The following is a 20,974-nucleotide window of genomic DNA, read 5'->3' as shown; positions in this document are numbered from 1 at the left end:
GGTCGTGATCCCAGGGTCCTGGGATCGAGCTCTGCATTGGGCTCTCTGCTCAGCGGGGAGCCTGCTTCCTCCTCTCTCTCTCTCTCTGTCTGCCTCTCTGCCTGCTTGTGATCTCTGTCTGTCAAATAAATAAATAAAAACAATCTTAAAAAAAAAAAAACTATGAAAAAGTTTTCTTCATGAAGAGATAGACAACAAAAACAAGTAACATCTATTGTGTACGTCTTCTGTGCCAGATAATATTCTAAGCCCTTTGTACATGTTAGCGCATTCAAAATTCCCAACCACCCTGTGACAAGGTCTTGTTATGAACTCCACTGGAGACACTGAGGCCCAAGAAGGCCCACCGAACTTCATGATGCCTTCCAGGGAGGGTCACCCAGAGCCTGTAATCTGAATCTTCAGCCCCAGGCCTGATGTGGACAACAAACTTGCAGCAGTGACAGCTGTCACAGTATGCATTACCTGAGGGGTCCCCAGTCTTTCAATCAGAGGGACAAGATGCAGTGGTGCATACTTTGATTCCAGTCTTTTCATTTTGGCATCAAGTCTCTCTCCCTCTGCAGTGGAAAAAATATTTTAATTTCTGCATTTTTATTTTAATTTTTTGCATGAAAAACGATTGCTGAAGTTTAATTTTGTCAAAGAAACAAATGAAAGATTTCTTAAGTTAACATTATATAGAGAGATTCTCTCTGAAGATTACAGAATTGGCTTATTTTAATTCAAAACGATAAGACTGACTTTCTGTTCAATATTCATTTTTTGAAACATAAAAATTCCAAATTTAATCAAAATAAGAGAATAGTACAAAACCCTCTGTAGCCATCTGCTGCATGAGTATCAACTCATGACATTCTTGTTTCATAGATACTCAACTGTTATGAAACAACAGGATAGTAGCTATTCTGAAGCACATCCAAGACATATCTTTTCAGCCTTTAATACTTCAATTATTCAATATTAATCTAACCATGCTACTTACCAATTACCTCCAGTTATGATGGAACAGGCACTGAAACTCAAACAAAACTGGCACTAAGTTCTCTGGTCACAAGGACTAAGTGTCACCACTACAAAGGTTAGTCTGCACTCCCTGGTAAGAGATACACAGACTTACCTTTCACGTGGACTCTCGGCAGGATGTTCTGAAATGGGGCTGCGTGCAAGAGGTCACACACTTCTTCTAAAGACTAGACCAAAAGAAGAGGACTGCATTAGGACATTTACCTCATCCAAAGACAGAAAAGTTGTGCTGAAAAAAAGATCTCTATTTGCCATTTAGTGTAAAACAAATACTCCGAGTGGCACCATGCAGTAGAATTCTCTGGGGCGATGGAGATGTTTTCTGTTTGTGTTATACACTGAAATGTTACCGGCCGCATATGGCTAGTATACCTGAATAACTGAATTTAAATTGTATTTACTTTTAACTAATTTAAATATAGACATGAGTAAAAACCAGTGTTGAATACTGAAAACAATGGCCTTTGTTTTCCAGGATTTACCAGTCTGGCAGCCCTGACCTGCTAATTTGCTACTAGCCCCTTAAGAAGTTTATAACTTAGTTATAACAGTTTACAACAATATACTACTACATAGACAGGAGGAAGGGTAATTCCTCTGTGATCAGCACTAGACGCAGAAGGCAAGGCAGCATCACCTTTGTACACAAACGAAGTTCTGAGCAGTCACCCTGAACCTGCTTTTGGATCACAACACCTCTAAAGACTTGGTAATAAAAACCCTGCAGAAGACCCATTCTCCAGAATATCGCTATGTAAAGGGCAAGTTTACCTCTGATATCACAGGGGTTATAGAACTCCTAAAAACTTACCAAAAACCCAAATGTAGTCAAGAACAGGGTATTTTGCAGACTCAGAGGCTCTTAAACTATAGAGAAGGGCCCTGAAGATTGGTGTGTTCCCCATGGGGCCGGTAGAAGATATGAAAGAGTTCTCTCACGCCTCCTACTCTATAGCCATCCTGAAATCTTATAATCCCACAGTAATAAGACAAATTCCTTTTTTTTTTTTTAAGATTTTATTTATTCATTTGACCGACAGAGCCAAGTAGGCAGAGACAGGCAGAGAGAGAGGGGATGAAGCAGGCTCCGCACCAAGCAGAGAGCCCAATGCAGGGCTCGATCCCAGGATCCTGGGATCATGACCTGAGCTGAAGGCAGAGGCTTTAACCCACTGAGCCACCCAGGCACCCCAATGAGACAAATTTCTAAACAAAGAAACTGTTTTCAGAAAGTCAAGACATATATCAAATGATGGTATTTTTCCTTCTGAAAATTTCCCTGAATCTAAGACCAAGAAGGGGAAGAGAAGACTTTTTGTACTTACCAAGTGAGGCTCCTATTGTCACAAAACATAAATCTAGTGCGGCTGCCCCTTGTTCCACCTCCAGAAGGAGATGTATCCCTCCGTACCATGTCTCTGTTCCTGAGGCCAGCAGCAAAGCATGAACTCCCCCATGCAGAATATATGTAGTAGAAGCTACCTCTAGACCAGTGTTCCCAGGTCCTGTTCCCCTGGGCCTTCTATTCTAGGTGAGGACGATGTTGGGGGAGGAGAGAGGAACAAGCTAAAAAAGGGGACAAGATGAGATGATGATTCTGTGTCATGCAAACACATTAGAGGGCGATATCAATGGAATTCTACGCAGCTACAAAAAGGATAAGGAATGTCACCACTTCCTAATGTACAATGATCTCCAGGTTGTATTTACTGTTGAGTGAAAAAAGCAACATGGAGAGGAATGAATGCTGGCCTGCACCAACAGAGTGTGGAAGGTGGGTGACTGACTGCCAGAAATTGGTCAGGCAAATGGATGGCAGGTGGGAGACTTGGTTAAGGAATGACAGCTGCCAAGCAGGAATGCTGGGGCAGAGCACACAAGAGAGCTCTGCAGGCAGTTCAAGGAGCCTACAGGCCAGCAAAACCACTCAAGTGGGGAAGGGTGCATCCAGCTGTGCTGCTTCCTGGTTCTGTTACCAATGAGCTCAAATTTTTGCCCCCAAACCAAACCAGAAAAATTGAGAATAGTTACAAAAACCAGCATTTAAAACAAGCAATTGACACTATACTAAAATAAAAAGTTTATTAAACACACACATACATAAACTAAAAATAAACAAACCAACCCTAAAACCCAAACAAACAAACAAAAAACCCCAACTACATTATCAAACTTTCTGGGCTAGGTTATTTTTGGTTTTTAGAAGTTTTTAAATTTAAATCCCATTTAGTTAGGGATGCCTGGGTGGCTCAGTTGGTTAAGCGTCTGCCTTCGGCTCAGGTCATGATCCCGGGGTCCTGGGATTGAGCCCCGCATCAGGCTCCCCGCTCAACAGGGAGTCTGCTCTTCCCTCTCTCTCTCCCTCTGCCCGCCTCTACTTGTTCTCTCACTTTCTGTCTAATAACATCTTAAAAATAAATAAATAAATCCAATTTAGGGGACATACAGTGTATTACTCGTTTCAGGGGTAGAATTTAGTGATTCAGCAGTTGCATATAACACCCAGTGCTCATTACATCAAGTGCCCTCCTTAATGTCCATCACCCAGTTACCCAATTCCCCCACCTCCTTTCCAGCAACCCTGTTTGCTTCCTCGAGTTAAAAGTCTCTTATGGGTTTGCCTCCCTCTTGTTCTTATCTTATTTTTCCTTCCCTTCCCTTCCCTTATCTCTTTTGTTCCTTAAACTCCACATATGAGTGAAATCATCTGATATTTGTCTTTCTCTGACTGACTTATTTCGCTCAGTATAATACCCTCTAGTTCCATCCATGTCATTGCAAATGGCAAGATTTCATTCTTTTTGTTGGCTGCATAATATTCCTGTGTGTGTGTGTGTGTGTGTGTGTACTTTTTTATACCAGGCTAGGTTTGTAGGGAGCAGAATTTGAAAAGCAAAATTAAACAAATTTCTTCAGAAAGTTAAATGTATCCACACAATGCACGGATTTGGTAAGATCAACATTTTTGGCTACTGAATCCAATCCTGGCACTGGCTGGGGCCACTACTGCGCAATAGCATGGTCAGGCCCATGGGCCGCACATGCTTGCTGCCCTGGCAGCTGGGTCACAGTTACCACACTTTTCTAACGTGACAGTCTGATTTACCCCGATTATCTCAAGTCATAATAGTGGGAACCCACACAAATACCAAAACATACTACCACCTTCCTCAGAGAGTCCAAAATAAGCACCAAGAATAGATCAATGTCTGCAAAACTGTACTTGGGTTTGATGGGATTTGGGCATAACCACATGAGATGGAGTGAGAATAGCCATGCCGTCTTCAACCTTGGGGAGTTTCACACTGATGGGTCTACAGGAAATAGCACCTCCTACTTCCAAAAGGACAAAAGCAACACCACAGAATTCCAATCTGGGGCCAGGTCTGCTGCCCAACACAGAAAGTTTGGCTTCTCACCACTTGCACAAGATGCATGGACTGCAACTGAGCCACCCAGGTGTCCCAAAAAATTTGTAACATTTTATAACATTTTTCCTAGGTGGCCAGTACTGTCCTTACCACTCAAAGGAGCCAGGCACAAGAGTATTCACCTAAGACACAAGCCTGGTTCCAGAATGGAGAAGATGAGGGGGATCTGTGTGCTAGAGACCCAATACTCACCAGGCCCCCAAGGCCTAGAGGATACCTTCACTGATGAGACCAATTCCCACTGAATGGTGGTGAGGTCTTTAAGAGTACTACACGACTCTCACAAGGGATTTGCTTTTCTTGAGAGATATGTAACAGGCATAATTCAAGGAACCAGATAGCAAGGATCACACTGGTTCAAGATCCCTCTTTTTCTAAGTTTCTAATACAGCATCACACTCCACCCTAAAGCCAAGGAGTGTCCAATTGTTGACCTGACAATGGGTGTACACTGTTCCTCTGAGCTGATGAGAGAGAAGTTCTGCCCTTCCAGCATTGAACCTCTATGGTTCTATGATTCTTTTATGTCCATACAAGGATCCTTGACATCTTCTGTTTTGTAGGTGAAGAAAAGCTTTTGATAGTTTATTTCCTAAAAGCACAGCTAAACCAGAAGAAAAACCAGCCTTCTATGGTTCCCTGCCATTAAGTGAATTCCATAAGCCAGTCCTCCCTCAGTAAAACTTGGGGCTTCCTGCCATAACCCAAAACCAGGGACTAAAAGGCACCTTTAGACTTAGACACATATGGACAAGAAAATTTCACTTTATGCTGCATGTTCAGGAAAAGTCAGTACATTAAGGGAATCTTCCTATAATAAATATTTAAAATTCATGATAAGAGATTATGATTTAAAGTAATTCTTCATGGGGTGCTTGGGTGGCTCAGTCAGTTAAGTGTCTAGCTTCAGCTCAGGTCACGATCCTGGAGTCCTGGGATCAAGCCCCACATCAGGATCCCTGCTCAGTGAATCTGCTTCTCCCTCTCCCTCTGCCCTTCCACCCTGATCATGCCCTACTCCTCCCCTCTCAAATAAATAAATAACATCTAAAAAAAAAAAACAAATAAATAAAGCAGCTCTTCCTAACTTTTCTGGTTGTTAAGAATTCACAAATATTGGGGCACCTGGCAGGCTCAGTTGGTTAAGCCTCCAATTTAGTTTTGGCTCAGGTCATGATCTCAGAACCATGGGACTGAGCCCTGTGTTGGACTCTGCTCTCAGCAGGGAGTCTGCTTCTCTCTCTCTCTTTCTGCCCCTCCCCCTAGTCATATGTGCTCTCTCTCTAAAATAAATAAATCTTTTTAAAAAAAATTCACAGACAGTGCAATAGAAGATTCAGTTCTCCCTAATGTTCCTGGAGCAAGGCTGGCCTGGATGTCAGCTGCTTGCTGGCCCCACAGCCAGCCTGCCTGCTCTTTGCAGGGCTGCCCAGCCCACCCTGTGACTTTGGTGGGTCCTCCACCTCATACTGTCACTCCTGCTGTGGGAGAGCATGGAACATGAGGGGCTGTTCACTCGGAGTCCATGCTGACTTGCAGATGGCCTAGGGTGCCCTCTCATTGTTACCATGTGGAAAGGGTCTACCCAGGATCACAGCAACAGAGGGGAAAGCCAAAAGATACAGGTCCCGATGGGAGGCCATGAGCTCCCAGAGGTATCCACATCCAACCTTGGACTACCTGACAACATATATCTATATATCTATATCTATATCTGTATTTTTGTAATTGGATGTAAAGTGGCCAATCCAGTAGCTTGGCCCCTAGAAACATGGCAGTCTGAATGCCATACCCTGATAGGCATATGGGCACCATGGTCCCAGTCACTGCAAAACATGACCCAGTTCACGTCAAGCTCCCAGGGCCCTGAAGAAAGGAGAGTGTGTTAAGAAGCAACACAGCAGAAGATTTTCCCAAATAGGTCTAAAGACAATAACCAATTAACACTGAAACGCCAATATGCTTCTTCAATATATTTGGCAAGCTGATACTGATACTCTGAACTTTCAGAGCAGAGCAAAGATATATGAAGATACAATATACTCTTGAAGAATATGGTAAGGAAACGTGTCCTGTCAGTGAGTAAGACTTAAGTTAGAGCTATACGTCACATGTTTTTTAGCTGGAGCAAATAGTATATAATAAAACATTCCACAGGGCTCACATAGTAAAACATTCTTAAATGATGAATTATCTTGCATTTTTGTTTTTTAGTTATAGGAAACAAATTCAAATTAAAATCTAAATAGTCACACACAAAAAAAGAATGGTGCTTTACCCTCATTAAATAACCCTAATAAATCTGGCCTCTAGAAAAATGCCTTTTTTAGGCACCTGTGGGGAATGACTCTGCGTGGCCTGGGGTTTGGCTGGGCTGAGCACTCACCAGGCTTTGCTCGATGAGCAGGCAGAAGAGGACAGCATTGCCCACTTCCCGCAGGTTTTGGAAGCACACTGTCTTCAGCTCCGCATACTCAACAATGTCCTTCAGCTGGTGGTGGAAGAACTCTAGGATGCCTGTGGTATCAGAGTGAGTAGAGAGACTGAGAGGGTTGGAGGCACAGTCTGCGGTCTACAACTAGGAGCACTCGTGCTGGCCATGAAACATTCTCGGACACTGCCACTGTGCCTGCTATGAAGATGGCCACATGTCCCCTGACCCCAACATCTTTCTTGTTTGTCCATCACCGAGGCCTTGGGCCTTGGCTCCAAAGCCTCCATCTCTATCAACCCTGTATCTTCGGAGGAAGCACCACATTACAAAAATAAAGGAAAAAGACCACATCTCCAGCAGAAACAGAAAGGGCTTTGAAAAATTCAGTATCCCCTCACAGGCACAGAAGGGAACATACTTAATCTGATACACGGCATCTATAAAAAACCTGCAACTAATGTCATACTCAGTGGTAAAACTTGCATACTTTCTCCCTGAGCTCCAGAGCAAGACAACACATTTTCTTCACTGTTCTAGAGATCCTGCACATTGTAAAGGGCACAACAAGACCAGACATAAAAGCTGGAAAGAAAGTTAATATTCCTTAATTTTGATCTATACATTCAAATGACGACCCAGTCAAAAATCCACAAACTGACCCCAGAATTTATGTGGTCATGCAGAAGACCTAGAATAGCCAAAACAACTCAAAGAAGAACAAAGTTAGAGACTTAACAGGTTTCAAACTCCTCAGGCCAACATTCCTGGTCCCAACTGCCATTTTGCAAGGACAACCAGGGCAGTTGACCCAGCAGATGAGTTTCCTGCCCCTCTCTGGTTGGTGATCTTCAAGGTCCCGGTGCTGTCCAGGAGTCAAGGTCTCCCAGTGTTCAGAGCCCCATCATGTAGCTGACCAAGGGTGCTGCCTCCCCACTACCAGCTTCCTCCCTCAAATGTGGTAATTCCAGCACACCTGCCCACCCACCTGCTCCCTGATGGAAGGCTGGTTTGTTTCTTCTACTGGAAACTGATTAATCAGACTTTGATTAGATTCCTGGCTTCCTCCCACCCAGGCAAAGCAGATCCTATCCTTACCAGTAAATTTCGACTTGATTTCCTACATTGGGGTTTGACCTCTCATGCTGTTCCCTCCATGCTGTGCCCCCATGGAGGTGCCACACTCACCAGGAGAGCCATACTCATGCCGGGGCAGGCGGCAGATCTTGGGCATCACCTCCATCAGTGTCTTCACGTACTGCAGGATTGTGCCTTGCAGCTGCAGGAGAGAGAGGCTGACATCATTGTCCCAGAGGTTGTGAGTGGTGCATGGGGCTTGTAAAAAGGAGTCTGTTTGTAAAACACACAGCAATGAGCAGGACCGAAAATCACGTTGGCTGGGAAAGGAAATCCTATCCACAGAACGAAAACAACTGCCACCAGGGTGACTTAACAAGACTAACTAAATGCATGTTCTAAAACACGATTCCCCAGGGCGTGCCTGGGTGACTCAGTAGGTTGGGGCCTCTGCCTTCGGCTCAGGTTATGATCCCAGGGTCCTGGGATAGAGCCCCACATTGGGCTCTCTGCTCAGCATGGAGCCTGCTTCCTCCTCTCTCTCTGCCTGCCTCTCTTCCTACTTGTGATCTCTATCAAATAAATAAATAAAATCTTAAAAAAATAAAACACAATTCCCCTTTCAGGAGGCAAATGGTGTGAGCTGTGACAGTGGGAAGGCAAGGGACTCCAACTTTGGTGAGCACAGTGGCTCTGGGGAAGCAACATCCTCATGGGGTGGTTCCTGTATTCTTCTGATCGATTTGGTGCAGCTCCAACACTGGACTCTGTCACCTCATGCGCCTAACAGCTTCCAAGTTATGTGTTTTGGGGCAAAGGCTCTAGAGACTGAGTGGGTCATGTAGTCATGGCTGTGTCAAAAGACCCAACTTTTATATATTCTAATTGATTTTTGATCCAAAATGATCGTATATTTTGTTAACTTCTGAGAATTCTGTCAACTTTTGCTTTACATTGTTAATAATCATATCATCTCCTTGAGGATTGCCAGTTTTATCTATGTGGCCAAAAATTCAGCTTTAAGTATGGAGAAGACCTGAAGAATCTTAAAGAAATGGGCTCAACCACAGAAAGACAATTAAAATAGGGGCACCTGGGTGGCTCAGTCAGTTAAGCATCTGCCTTTGGCTCAGGATCTTGGGGTCCTGGGATCAAGTCCTGCTCTGGGCTCCCCGCTCAGCAGGAGTCTGCTTCTCCCTTTCCCTTTGACCTTCCCCCTGCTCATGTCTTTCTCAAATAAATAAATAAAATCTTTTAAAAAATGACTAAAATAATGGAAAAAGATTAAAGATTAAGATTTTATGAAGTTCTTTCTCAGTTAACAGAAATAATACATAGAAAACTAAATCTATGTAGTCTACAAACATCATTTTCTCACTCTCTTTCCAAAAAGACTTAAGTAAAAGACTTGTAAACAGAACTTCTGACCTCAAGTTACAAAGATGAATGTCTAATCCTTTATTCACAGTTTAATCCCTGGCACCCAGGAAAGGGGCATATACCCTGTAAGGGGGTAGGGAAGGCTACTTTTTCATATAAAGGCCACATTTTCTTCTTCTTCTTCTTTTTTTTTTAAGATTTTATTTATTTATTTGTCAGGGATAGAGGGATAGAGAGCGAGCGAGCACAGGCAGACAGAGAGGCAGGCGCAGAGGCAGAGGGAGAAGCAGGCTCCCTGCCGAGCAAGGAGCCCGATGTGGGACTCCATCCCAGGATGCTGAGATCATGACCTGAGCCGAAGGCAGCCGCTTAACCAACTGAGCCACCCAGGCGTCCCAAGGCCACATTTTCTTATAAGGAAATGTCTATTTGGGCACTTAGCTTTTTCTATGAATTACTTAAAATGGACTGGGCTTTTCCACCCCAATGAATTCAAGGCTGTGTGAGATGCTTTTTTTTTTTTTTTTGTAATAAAAGCTTCATATATGGTCTTACCTGTTCCTAGCATAGAGCTCCTAAAACCCTTCAAATTATCCTAAAAGAGCTTCTTAAAGGTGTCTCTTGTTATGTTAATGAGGTGACCGTCAGAAAGCACCTACCCATGGGGGCTGGTTGCCAGAAGAACCAACCCCTTGGTAAGATTTGGGACTTTTAGTCCCACCCCTAGACCTCTGGGGATGGGGAAGGGGCTAGAGGTTCATTCAGTCACCAAAGGCTAATGATTTAATCAGTTCTGCCTATGTAGTGAAACTCCCTTAAAAACCTAATAGGGTGGGGTTTGGAAAGCTTACAAGTTGGGGAACCAGAACAGTTCCAAAAGTCACCTTGAGGGTACCCAAACTGCATGAGGACAAAAGTTCCTTATTCGGGACCTCTAGCTATGTAAGTCTTCACCTGACTGTTGATTTGTATGCTTTGTAATAAACTGGTAATCTAGTGAGTAAACTGGTCTCCTGAGTTTTGTGAGCTGCCCTAGCAGTTAACTGAACCCAAGAAGGAGGCTGCAGAAACCTCGGATTTATAGCCAGTGGGTCAGAGGCACAGGTGACAGATTATATTAAGAGATTGAATGAAGGTGGGCGTGGGGCAGTGTGGGTAAAAGCCCTTGAACTGTGCGATCTGATGCCACCTCCAGGTAGACAGTGCTAAAATTGAGTTGAACTGCAGGACACCCACACCCAAATGGTATCCAAGAATTGCTCAGTGGAGTGTTTGAATCCTTTATTCCCCTCCTCACAGGACATTTGGGTGCAGAACCCTTCACCATGTAAAGGAAGTCCATGGAAGGAAACGTACCAGGCTCTTCACCACCTTCAGTAGCTCCTCCATGACCACGGCAATACCCTGGTAGCCGAGCAGCCGGCAGATGACCTGGAAATGAGGAGGCCCCACGAAGTTCCGGTAGCTGCCATAAATGCTAGAGTACGCCAAGTTCAAAGCCTGGGGGATAAAGAATGTAAGTGCTTCATGAAGTCTCCAGTGTTCTCCATATGCTTACTGTGCCCATAAGACGAAGAACTGCTGCACCCAAGATCCAGTCACTATACATACCCTTAAGGCAGAGAACACCAGGGAATTTGTTAGACTCCCCCTTACTGGTATTTACGTCTTCAACATAAAGACATGACTAGCAAGCTTGTTAAAACAGAAAGAAAACCAATTTCAAAGATTTATCAAACTGCCAGTTCTACAGAAGCCATTTTGAGATCCTGGAAAGAGAGACAAGCACATCCTCACTGCTGCCTCCTCAGAGCTGCGCCCAGTCTCCAGAGGACAGAGTACAACAGAGCAGTGGAAACTGTCTTCTCAGGGACACACATGGAGCTGGAGACAGGAGGCTCCCACAAGGCGAGCAGGTGACAAAGGCAATCAGGGTGGTTTCCGGTAGGAGGGCGCCTCCAAGCTTATCTAAGGACATGGTGCACACTCAGCAGGAGGATGCCTAACAAGTATTCAGTGCTGTGTGTTTCCCTATGGGCACTTATTCAGCTGCATCCCACAAATTCTGATAGATTTAGATTTCATTTCCTTAGGTGTCTTTTTAAAAAATTTCCCTTGAGACTTCCCTCTTGACCCATGGATCATACAGAAACGCAGTAGTTTCCAAGCCTTTGGAGATTATCCTGTCATCTTATTATTACTGACTTCTAGTTAAATCCACTATGGTCAGAGAACACACTCTGTATGACTTCAACTCTTTTAAAATTTCCTTGAGGTTTGTTTTATGGCCCAGAATATGGTCTATGTGGGGGAATGCTCCCTGGGCACTTGAAAACAATGTACGTTTTGCTGTTGTTGGGTGGAGTGTTCTAGACATGTCAATAATATCCTTTTGGTTGATGCTGTAAACACCTAAAGTTCTTTATTGTTGCTGATTTTCTGTCTACTGACTTTATTGATGACTAAGAAGAATGTTGAATTCCCCAACTATAATTGTGGACTTGTTCATTGCTCCTTTCACTTACATCAGTACTTGCTTCAAGTATTTTGAAGTTCTGTTGCTTGGAACACAAACATTTAGGATTGCCATATTTTCCTGGTAGCTGGACCCTATAATATAATGTCCCTCTTGGGTTTCCGACTATCTTTGCTTCAAAATCTACTTTATGTTATATTAATATAGTCACTCCTTTCTTCTAATTAATGTTTGCATGATGTATTTTTATCCATCCTTTTACTTTCAACCCACCAATATAATTTATTCAAACTGCATTTCTTGTTCAATCATGTTTTTTGAATTCAACTCTGCCAAACTTCAGTATTTTAACTGTATTTAGATCACTTACATTTAGTACATTTATATTTAGTAATTATACATAATGTAATTATTGATAGATAATTAAGTAGGGTCTGCTTCATTCTTCCTGACTTCCTGGGTCACTTAAACATTTCTAGAATTCCACTGTGAATGATCTATAGTAATTTCAAGAGGATCTCTTCACCCAGATGTGTTAGTTGTTGTTCTAGGTCTTACATTATGAGTTATCACAATCCATTGTTATCAATATTTTTCCACTTGGATTTAAATATATCAACCTCCTCTTCATTTAGGTTCCCTGAATCCTCCCCTGCCCCCTTTATCATTGTCTTAAATATTTCCTCTACATACACCAAAAACCACATCAAAAAGCTGATTCTGAAGAATCAGCAGAGCAGGCCTGGATGCTCAGCTCTTGAGTATCCTCAGAAGCCCTGCTTCCAATTCCTGGGAATTTAGCCTGTAAAATGTTATCAACTGATAAGGTTGTTTTCTACTACTGGGACATTTAACCATGCTACAACATGTATAGGCTGGATGTATAAATAGTAATTTATGGGGGCTCCTTTCCTTCTGGGAGTTCTGGAGTTTTTAGTAGCTGTGAAGTCAAGACAGGAAGCATGTGCCTATGTACCCAGCCCTAGTGAAAGCCTTGGATCTGAGCAATTGAGTGGGCTCCTATTCTCCAGGCAGAAAAACTGCATGAACCATGCAATTCCCATAAGGGACAATGTTGGTAGCCTGTCCCTGGTTCGACCACCATCTGATGTGTCTTTTTCCCTTACTGGTCCTGCTTTGCATCCTTCTGCAATAAGGACTACAGCTGTGAGTATAACTGACTGAGTCTGTGAGTCCTTCTGGACAATCAGAATGTATGGGTGGTCCTAGAACTCAAAAATAGAATGTATGGGACTAAACAATTACCAAACACAACAATGACCAGGTTGGAAGCTCCGCTAAGTGCCCATCCTGTGCCCAAGCCTACAACCCCACTTACAACCATAATCCCACTTGAAAGGGGGCATATTTTGATCAACAACTTACATATACTTTCCTCTTCTCTATTACTCCTTAAAGCACCACAATGTGTATTTAAATGCTAGGATTCAGGGTGAGGTTTTTGCTTGATAATAAATGTAATGTTTAAAAAGAAAACCATGAGAAATATCAGTGATATCTGATGGCCTCAGGAGCTTGGGAAGGTGCTGGAGGAGGACCCTTAGCTTACCCCCATCTCATCTCCAAGATAGCATCTATCTCCAAGTCAGTAACATGGAGAGCGATCTGAATCCTGGAAGAACAAACTCCAGAGAAGAAGCTATATCTGAAATATTAGGAAGATCAGAAAGGCAGAGGGAGGCTGCCCACAAGAGGAGGGAGCTGTCTGTCCAAAGAGGGCAAAGAAATAGGACCTTGCACCAGGAAGCTCACATAGGGAGGACTAATCTCCGTAACTTTTGGCTTTAAAAACCAGAGGAGCTGCATCAAAATCAAAAGCAAGCCAACACCAGTCATATTATAGTTAAATTTGCAAAATATAGTGATAAAGAAAAAAAATCCTAAAAACAGCAAGACAAAGGAAGTCCCTAACTTACAAGGAAGACCCCATAAGGTTAGCAGCAAATCTCTTTGTAGAAATGTGGCAAACCAGAAGGGACAAACAGAGTTCAGAAAAAGAAAACCTTTCTCAGCCTTAGCCCTCCCAGAGACAGCCACTGTTTAGCATTCCAATAATCTTTGCTCTGCATATATCTTTTTGTAATTAGGGTAATTCTATTTGGAGTATGATTTAAGTTAATAAAATACAGATCCCACAAGATGTCACAAGATTTACATAAGTATTTGTAATGAGTATATTGTATTCCACTGAACAATAAGATATTCTAATATTCTTGATGGTTAGTTAGGCTGCTTCCATATTTTTTATCACAATGTTGTATGACCACCCCCATAACAGACCTTACTTTATACTTGTCTTACTCCTTAGTTGTCCAGCTTCCTACAAGTGAGAACATTTAAATATTTTTTCTTTTTAAAAAAATTATTATTAATATATAATGTATTATTCGTTTCAGGGGGACATGTCTGTGATTCATCTTATCTAATAAACAGTGCTCACGGTAACACATACCCTACCCAATGTCCATCACCTGGTCACCCCATCCTTCCCACGCCCCTCCACTCCAGCAACCTCAGTTCGTTCCCTGAGATTAAGAATCTCTTATGGTTTGTCTCCAGAGCTCTCTGGTTTCTTCTTATTTCATTATTTTCCTCTCTTCCCATATAATCCTCTGCCTTGTTTCTCAAATTCTACATGGCAGTGAGATCATATGATAATTGTCTTTCTCTGATTCACTTATTTTGCTTATCATAATACCATCTAGTTCCATCCACGTCGCCATTGCAAATGACAAGATTTCATTTTTTTTTAAAAGATTTTATTTATTTATTTGACAGAGAGAGATCACTGGTAGGTAGAGAGGCTGGCAGAGAGAGAGAGAGAGAGAGAGAGAGAGAAGCAGGCTCCCCGCCGAGCAGAGAGCGTGATGTGGGACTCGATCCCAGGACCCTGAGATCATGACCTGAGCCGAAGGCAGCGGCTTAACCCACTGAGCCACCCAGACACCCCAAGATTTCATTTTTTGATGACGGCATAATATTCCACTGTATGTATATGTGTGTGAGTGTGTATGTATATATATACACACACATATATACATATATATGTATATACATACATATATGTGTGTATACACACATATGTATACATACATACACACTCACACACATACATACCATGTCTTTGTTATCCATTTATCTGCTGATGGTCACTTGGGCTCTTTCCATAGTTTCGCTATTATGGACACTGCTGCTATAAAAACATTGGGTAAGTACCCAGCAGTGCAATTGTCATAGGGTAGTTCTGTTTTCAACTCTGAGTAATCTCCATATTATTTTCCAGAGTGACTTTACCATCCTGTATTCCCATCAACAGTGTAGCAGGGCTCCCCTTTCTCTCCGTTCTTGCCAACATCTGTTGTTTCCTAATTTGTTAATTTTAGCCATTCTGCCTGGTGTGAGGTGGTATCTCACTGAGGTTTTGATTTGTACTTCCCTGATGCCAAGTGATGTTGAGTACTTTTTCATGTGTTTCTGGCCATTTGGACGTCTTCTTTGCCGAAATGTCTGTTCATGTCTTCTGCCCATTTCTTGACTAGATTATTTGTTTGTTAGGTGTTGAGAGTTTGATGATTTCTTTATAGATTTTTCCTTTATCTGCTCTGCCATTTACAAATATCTTCTCTCATTCTCTCAGTTGTCTTTTGGTTTTGTTGACTGTTTCCTTTGCTGTGCAGAAGCTTTTTATCTTGATGAAGTCCCAATAGTTCATTTTTGCCCTTGCTTCCCTTGCCTTTGGTGATGTGTCTAGGAAGAATTTGCTGCGGTTGAGGTTGAAAAGGTTGCTGCCTGTGTTCTCCTTTAAGATTTTGATGGATTCCTAACTCACATCAATTTTGAGGTTATTTTTGTGTATGGAGTAAGGAATGGTCCAGCTCCATTCTTCTGCATGTGCTGTCCAATTTCCCCAACATCATTTGTTGAAGAGACCATCTTTTTTCCACTGGACATTCTTTCCTGCTTTCTCAAAGAATAGTTGACCACAGAGTTGAGGGTCCATTTCTGGATTTTCTAATCTGGATTTTCTGATCTGTGTGTTTGTTTTTGTGCTGGTACCATACTGTCTTAATGACTACAGCTTTGTAATAGAACTTGGAAGTCCGGAACTGTGATGCTACCAGCTTTGGTTTTCTTTTTCAACATTTCTCTGGCCATTTGAGGTTTTTCCTGGTTCTGTATAAATTTGGGGGCTATATGTTCCATTTCTGTGAAAAAAGTTGACGGTATTTTGATAGGGATTGCATTGAATTTGTATATTGCTCTAGGTAGCACAGGTATTTTCACAGTATTTGTTCTTCCAATCCATGAGCATGGAACGTTTTTCCATTTCTTTGGGTCTTCCTCAATAACTTTTATGAGTATTCTATAGTTTTCTGAGTACAGGTTCTTGGTCTCTTTGGTTAGATTTGCTCCTAAGTATCTTGATGTTTTTGGTGCAAATGTAAATGGGATCAACTCCTTAATTTCTTTTTCTTCTGTCTCATTGTTGGTGTAGAGAAATGCAACTGATTTCTGGCATTGATTTTATATCCTGCCATTTTACTGAATCCTTGTATGAGTTCTAACAGTTTTGGGGTGGAGTCTTTTGGGTTTTCCACATGAAGTATCATATCATCTGGAAAGAGTGAGAGTTTGACTTCTTCTTTGCTGATTTGGATACCTTTTCTTTTTGTTGCCTTTAACTTCTAGTACTATGTTGAACAGCAGTGATGATGGTGTACAGTCTTGCTGAGTTCCTGACCTGAGGGGAAAAGCTCTCAGTTTTTACCCATTGAGAATGATATTCACTGTGGGTTGTTCATAAATAGTTTTTATGATATTGAGGTATGTACCCTCTATCCCTATACTATGAAGTTTTAATCAATAAAGAATGCTGTACTTTGTCAAATGCTTTTTCCATATCTACTGAGAGTATCAAATGGTTCTTGTCCTTTCTTTTATTAATGCAGTGTATCACATTGATTGATTTGTGGATACTGAACCAACCTTGCAGACCAGGAATAAATCCCACTCGGCTGAGGTGAATAATCCTTTTAATGTACTGTTGGATCATATTGGCGAGTATTTTAGTGAGAATTTTTGCATCCATGTTCATCAGGGATATTGGTCTGTAATTCTCCTTTTTGGTGGGGTCTTTGTCTGGTTTTGGGATCAAGGTAATGCTGGCCTCATAAAATGAGTTTGGAAGTTTTCCTTCCATTTCTACATTTTGGAACAGTTTCAGGAGAATAGGTATTCATTCTTTTTTAAATGTTTGGTAGAATTCCCCTGGGAGGTCAACTGGCTCTGGGCTCCTGTTTGTTGGAAGACTTTTGATTATTGCTTCAATTTCCTTGCTGATTATGGGTTTGTTGAGGTTTTCAGTTTCTTCCTGATTCAGTTTTGGTAGTTTATACATCTCTAGGAATGCATTCATTTCTTCCGGATTGTCTAATTTCTTGGCATACAGTTGCTCATATGTTCTTATAATTGTTTGTATTTCTTCAGTGTTAGTTGTGATATCTCCTCTTTTACTCACTTATTTATTTATTTAGGTCCTTTCTCTTTTCTTTTTGGTAAGTCTGGCCAGGGGTTGATCAATCATATTAATTCTTTCAGCTCCTAGTTTTGTTTATCTGTTCTACTGTTTATTTCTATTTCATTGATTTTGACTCTGATCTTTATTATTCTTCTCCTGCTGGGTTTCAGCTTCATCGGCTGTTCTTTCTCTAGCTCCTTCAGGCATAGCATTAGGTTGTGTATTTGAGACTTCTTTTGTTTCTTGAGAAAGGCTTGTATTGCTATATAATTCCCTCTTAGGACTGCCTTTGCTGCATCCCAAGATTTTGAACAGCTGTGTTTTCATTTTCATTAATTTTTAAATTCTCCTTTGATTTTCTGGTTGATCCATTCATTTTTTAGTAAGATGCCCTTCAAGATCCATGTATTTGAGTTCTTTCCAACTTTCCTCTTGTGATTAAGTTCCAGTTTCAAAGAACTGTGGTCTGAAAATATGCAGGGAATGATCCCAATCTTTTGGTACTGGTTGAGACCCGATTTGTGATCTTGTATGTTAATATTTTGGAGAATGTCCTATATGCACTCATGAACAATGTGTATTCTGCAGCTTTGGGATGGAAAGTTCTGGATATATCTGTGAAGTTTTTCTGGTCCAGTGTGTCATTTAAAGCCCTTATTTTGGGGCGCATGGGTGGCTCAGTGGGTTAAAGCCTCTGCCTTTGGCTCAGGTCATGATCCCAGCGTCCTGGGATCGAGCCCCGCATCGGGCTCTCTGCTCTGCGGGGAGCCTGCTTCCCCCTCTCTTTCTGTCTGCCTGCCTCTCTGCCTACTTGTGATCTCTGTCTGTCAAATAAAAAAAAAAAAATTAAAAAAAAAATAAAGCCCTTATTTCCTTGTTGATCTTTTGGTTAGATAATCTGTCCATTTCAGTGAGAGGGTGTTAAAGTCCCCTACTATTATTGTATAATTGTTGATATGTTTCTTTGATTTTGTTATTAATTGGCTTATATAATTGGCTGCTCCCATGTAAGGGGCATAAATATTTACAACTGTTAGATACTCTTGTTGGACAGACCCTTTAAGTATATTATAGCATCCTTCCTCATCTCTTATTACAATGTTTGGCTTAAAATCTAATTTGTCTGATATAAGGATAGCCACCCCAGCTTTCTTTTGATGTCCATTAGCATGATAAACGGTTTTCACCCCCTCACATTAAATCTGGAGGTGTCTTTGGGTCTAAAATGAGTCAGCATAAAGATGGGTCTTTTTTTTTATTCAATCCAATACCCTGTGTCTTTTGACTGGAGCATTTTAGCCTATTTATACTCAGCGTAACTATTGAAACATAGGAATTTAGTGCCATTGTATTATCTGTAAGGTAACTGTTACCATGTATTGTCTCTATTCCTTTCTGGTCTATGTTACTTTTGAGCTCTGACTTTGCTTGGAGAACCCCTTTCAATATTTTTTGCAGAGTTGGTTTGATGACTGCAAATTCTCTTAGTTTTTGTTTGTCCTGGAAGCTTTTTATCTCTCCTTCTATCTTCAATGACAGCCTAGTTGGATAAAGTATTCTTGGCTGCATATTTTTCTTGTTTAGTACCCTGAGAACATTTAAATATTAGAAATATTTCAGGTGGTCCCCTAGAATCATACAGTCCCATGTGCACTCATTTTTCTTTAACTACTAGTGAGGCTAGATATCTATTTCTATTTTTTTTTTAAAGATTTTATTTATTTGTTTGACAGACAGAGATCACAGGTAGGCAGAGAGGCAGCCAGAGAGCGAGGAAGGGAAGCAGGCTCCCTGCTGAGCAGAAAGCCTGATGCGGGGCTCTATCCCAGGAGCCTGGGACCATGACCTGAGCCAAAGGCAGAGGCTTTAACCCCCTGAGCCACGCAGGCGCCCCTCTATTCCTATTTTTTACTACATTTTTGGGAAATGCCAGCTGATTACTTGCTTCCTTTTTACTAGAGTGTTTATTTCTTATGAAAGTGTAAGAGTGCTTTAAACATTAACAATACTATTCTTTAATAATACTCTCAACCTGTTGCAAATCCAGCCACCCTCAGCCTGGACATTTGTCTCACCTTACTAGACAGATAACAGGTGTTCTGTGCCTTTTGTCTGCTTGCCTATGCTTTCTGGATATCAATTCTCTTCTGCATGCTCCTTCTCACCTCATCCCTCCTTTCACGGCATCACACCTGGACAAGATATTCTGGTCCCTCTATCAAAGATGAGCCCCTGAGCCTATTACACACCCTTTCCTTGTTTGATATTTTTAAACCTTTAACTATGCTGACAATCTTACTTATTTTAGGGCCAGGAATGAGGCCAGGCCTAGCCTGATACCCAACACACGGTCAGAGGGCTGTCCCAACACTACATTCCTTTTTAGGAAGTTGCTAATGGAAGAAGACAACAACATTTCACACATAGCATGATATATTTAAATCATTACAACTCACCTAATTTAAACTAAACTTGAAAATATGCTTCATTATGTACTTAAAAAATCATAACACAAACACAAAAGAACCTACTTTTGATCCATGCAAATACTGGGGTTGTGCATTAGGCTGTTTATCTCTTTGAAATTCTTGAGAAAATGGTAATACTGTCCGAACAAATCTAAACAAAAAGGATAAAAATAAAAAAGAAAAGAAATTTAATGGTAGTTCTTTAAAATTCAGAACTTTTACATTACCCATCAGTTACATCTTCTCCCAGTTAACTAATCTAATCATCACATAGGAAAATTCTAAGAAATCAAATACCATGAGATATAAACACTCCCAAGTATAATACAAGTATCCAGAGTTCATCAAAAGAATGAGAACCCCGGTGTCCTTTCACCATGTATGCAGTCTCCAAACTCCGGGAGACGGTCTGGTTTATTGGCACCAGGGCCATTTCATGCCCAATGCAGTCCTTTAACAAGTGATAATGACCAAGTACTCAGGTCTTGTTGGCATCTGGCCACACCAGTGACCTCATGAATAGGAGTGGGAAGGCAGATATAGTCAGTCATGTCCAGTTACTCAAATCACTAGTTTTGAGGATTTAAAACTCAAAACAGGAAGTTTTGAGTTAGCAGGAAGAATGAGCAACCTAAGTACTTATACCACACTCACAAAACCATGAGACTGTGGCTTAATAAAGGATTAGGAGACACTGAAAATCAAATGCTTGGATTCTAAAGCAAACCTGTCAAATTTGGCTGACTTTCAAATCACAAGGGTTCATTTAAACATATGAAACTTTTTTTTTTAAAAGATTTTACTTATTCATTTGACAGAGAGAGCAAAAGTAGGGAGGAGGGGCAGAAGAAGTATGCTCCCCATGAAGCAAGGAGCCCGATGTGAGGCTTGATCCCAGAATCCCAGGATCACGACCTGAGTGGAAGGCAGATAGATACTTAGCTGACTGAGCCACCCTAGTGCCCCTAAAATATAAAACTTTTATAAGAAGCATTGTTAAGAAAAATATATGGATTTGCTAATTATTAAATTCAGAGAATTTAATTGACACATATTACACTTCAATAAATAAAGAGGGACCTAACTGGCAAAGTATCACCAGTGCATGAAATGAACATGAACATCTGAGGGGAGGCCAGTGGCCCG

General features: G+C 41.5%; 1 protein-coding gene across 9 annotated transcripts in view; it reads right to left on the bottom strand.

The window, feature by feature from the left end:
• The window catches only part of CYFIP1 (cytoplasmic FMR1 interacting protein 1), a 119,409-nt gene that overhangs the window by 12,172 nt on the left and 86,263 nt on the right, over positions 1-20,974 (bottom strand). For all 9 annotated transcript variants that reach the window (XM_082735982.1, XM_082735983.1, XM_082735987.1 and 6 more), the window contains 6 exons: positions 19,892-19,979; positions 10,702-10,845; positions 8,077-8,167; positions 6,844-6,974; positions 1,121-1,193; positions 466-560 (listed from right to left, as the gene is read on the bottom strand). In XM_082735982.1, coding sequence (XP_082592108.1) covers positions 466-560; positions 1,121-1,193; positions 6,844-6,974; positions 8,077-8,167; positions 10,702-10,845; positions 19,892-19,979 — 622 coding nt within the window. The remainder of the gene's footprint in view (positions 1-465; positions 561-1,120; positions 1,194-6,843; positions 6,975-8,076; positions 8,168-10,701; positions 10,846-19,891; positions 19,980-20,974) is intronic.

Source organism: Mustela nivalis, assembly GCF_964662115.1.
Source record: "Mustela nivalis genome assembly, chromosome: 6".
Classification (NCBI taxonomy): domain Eukaryota; kingdom Metazoa; phylum Chordata; class Mammalia; order Carnivora; family Mustelidae; genus Mustela; species Mustela nivalis.
The sequence above is the reverse complement of the archived record's forward strand: the minus strand, read 5'-3'. Positions and strand labels throughout refer to the sequence as shown.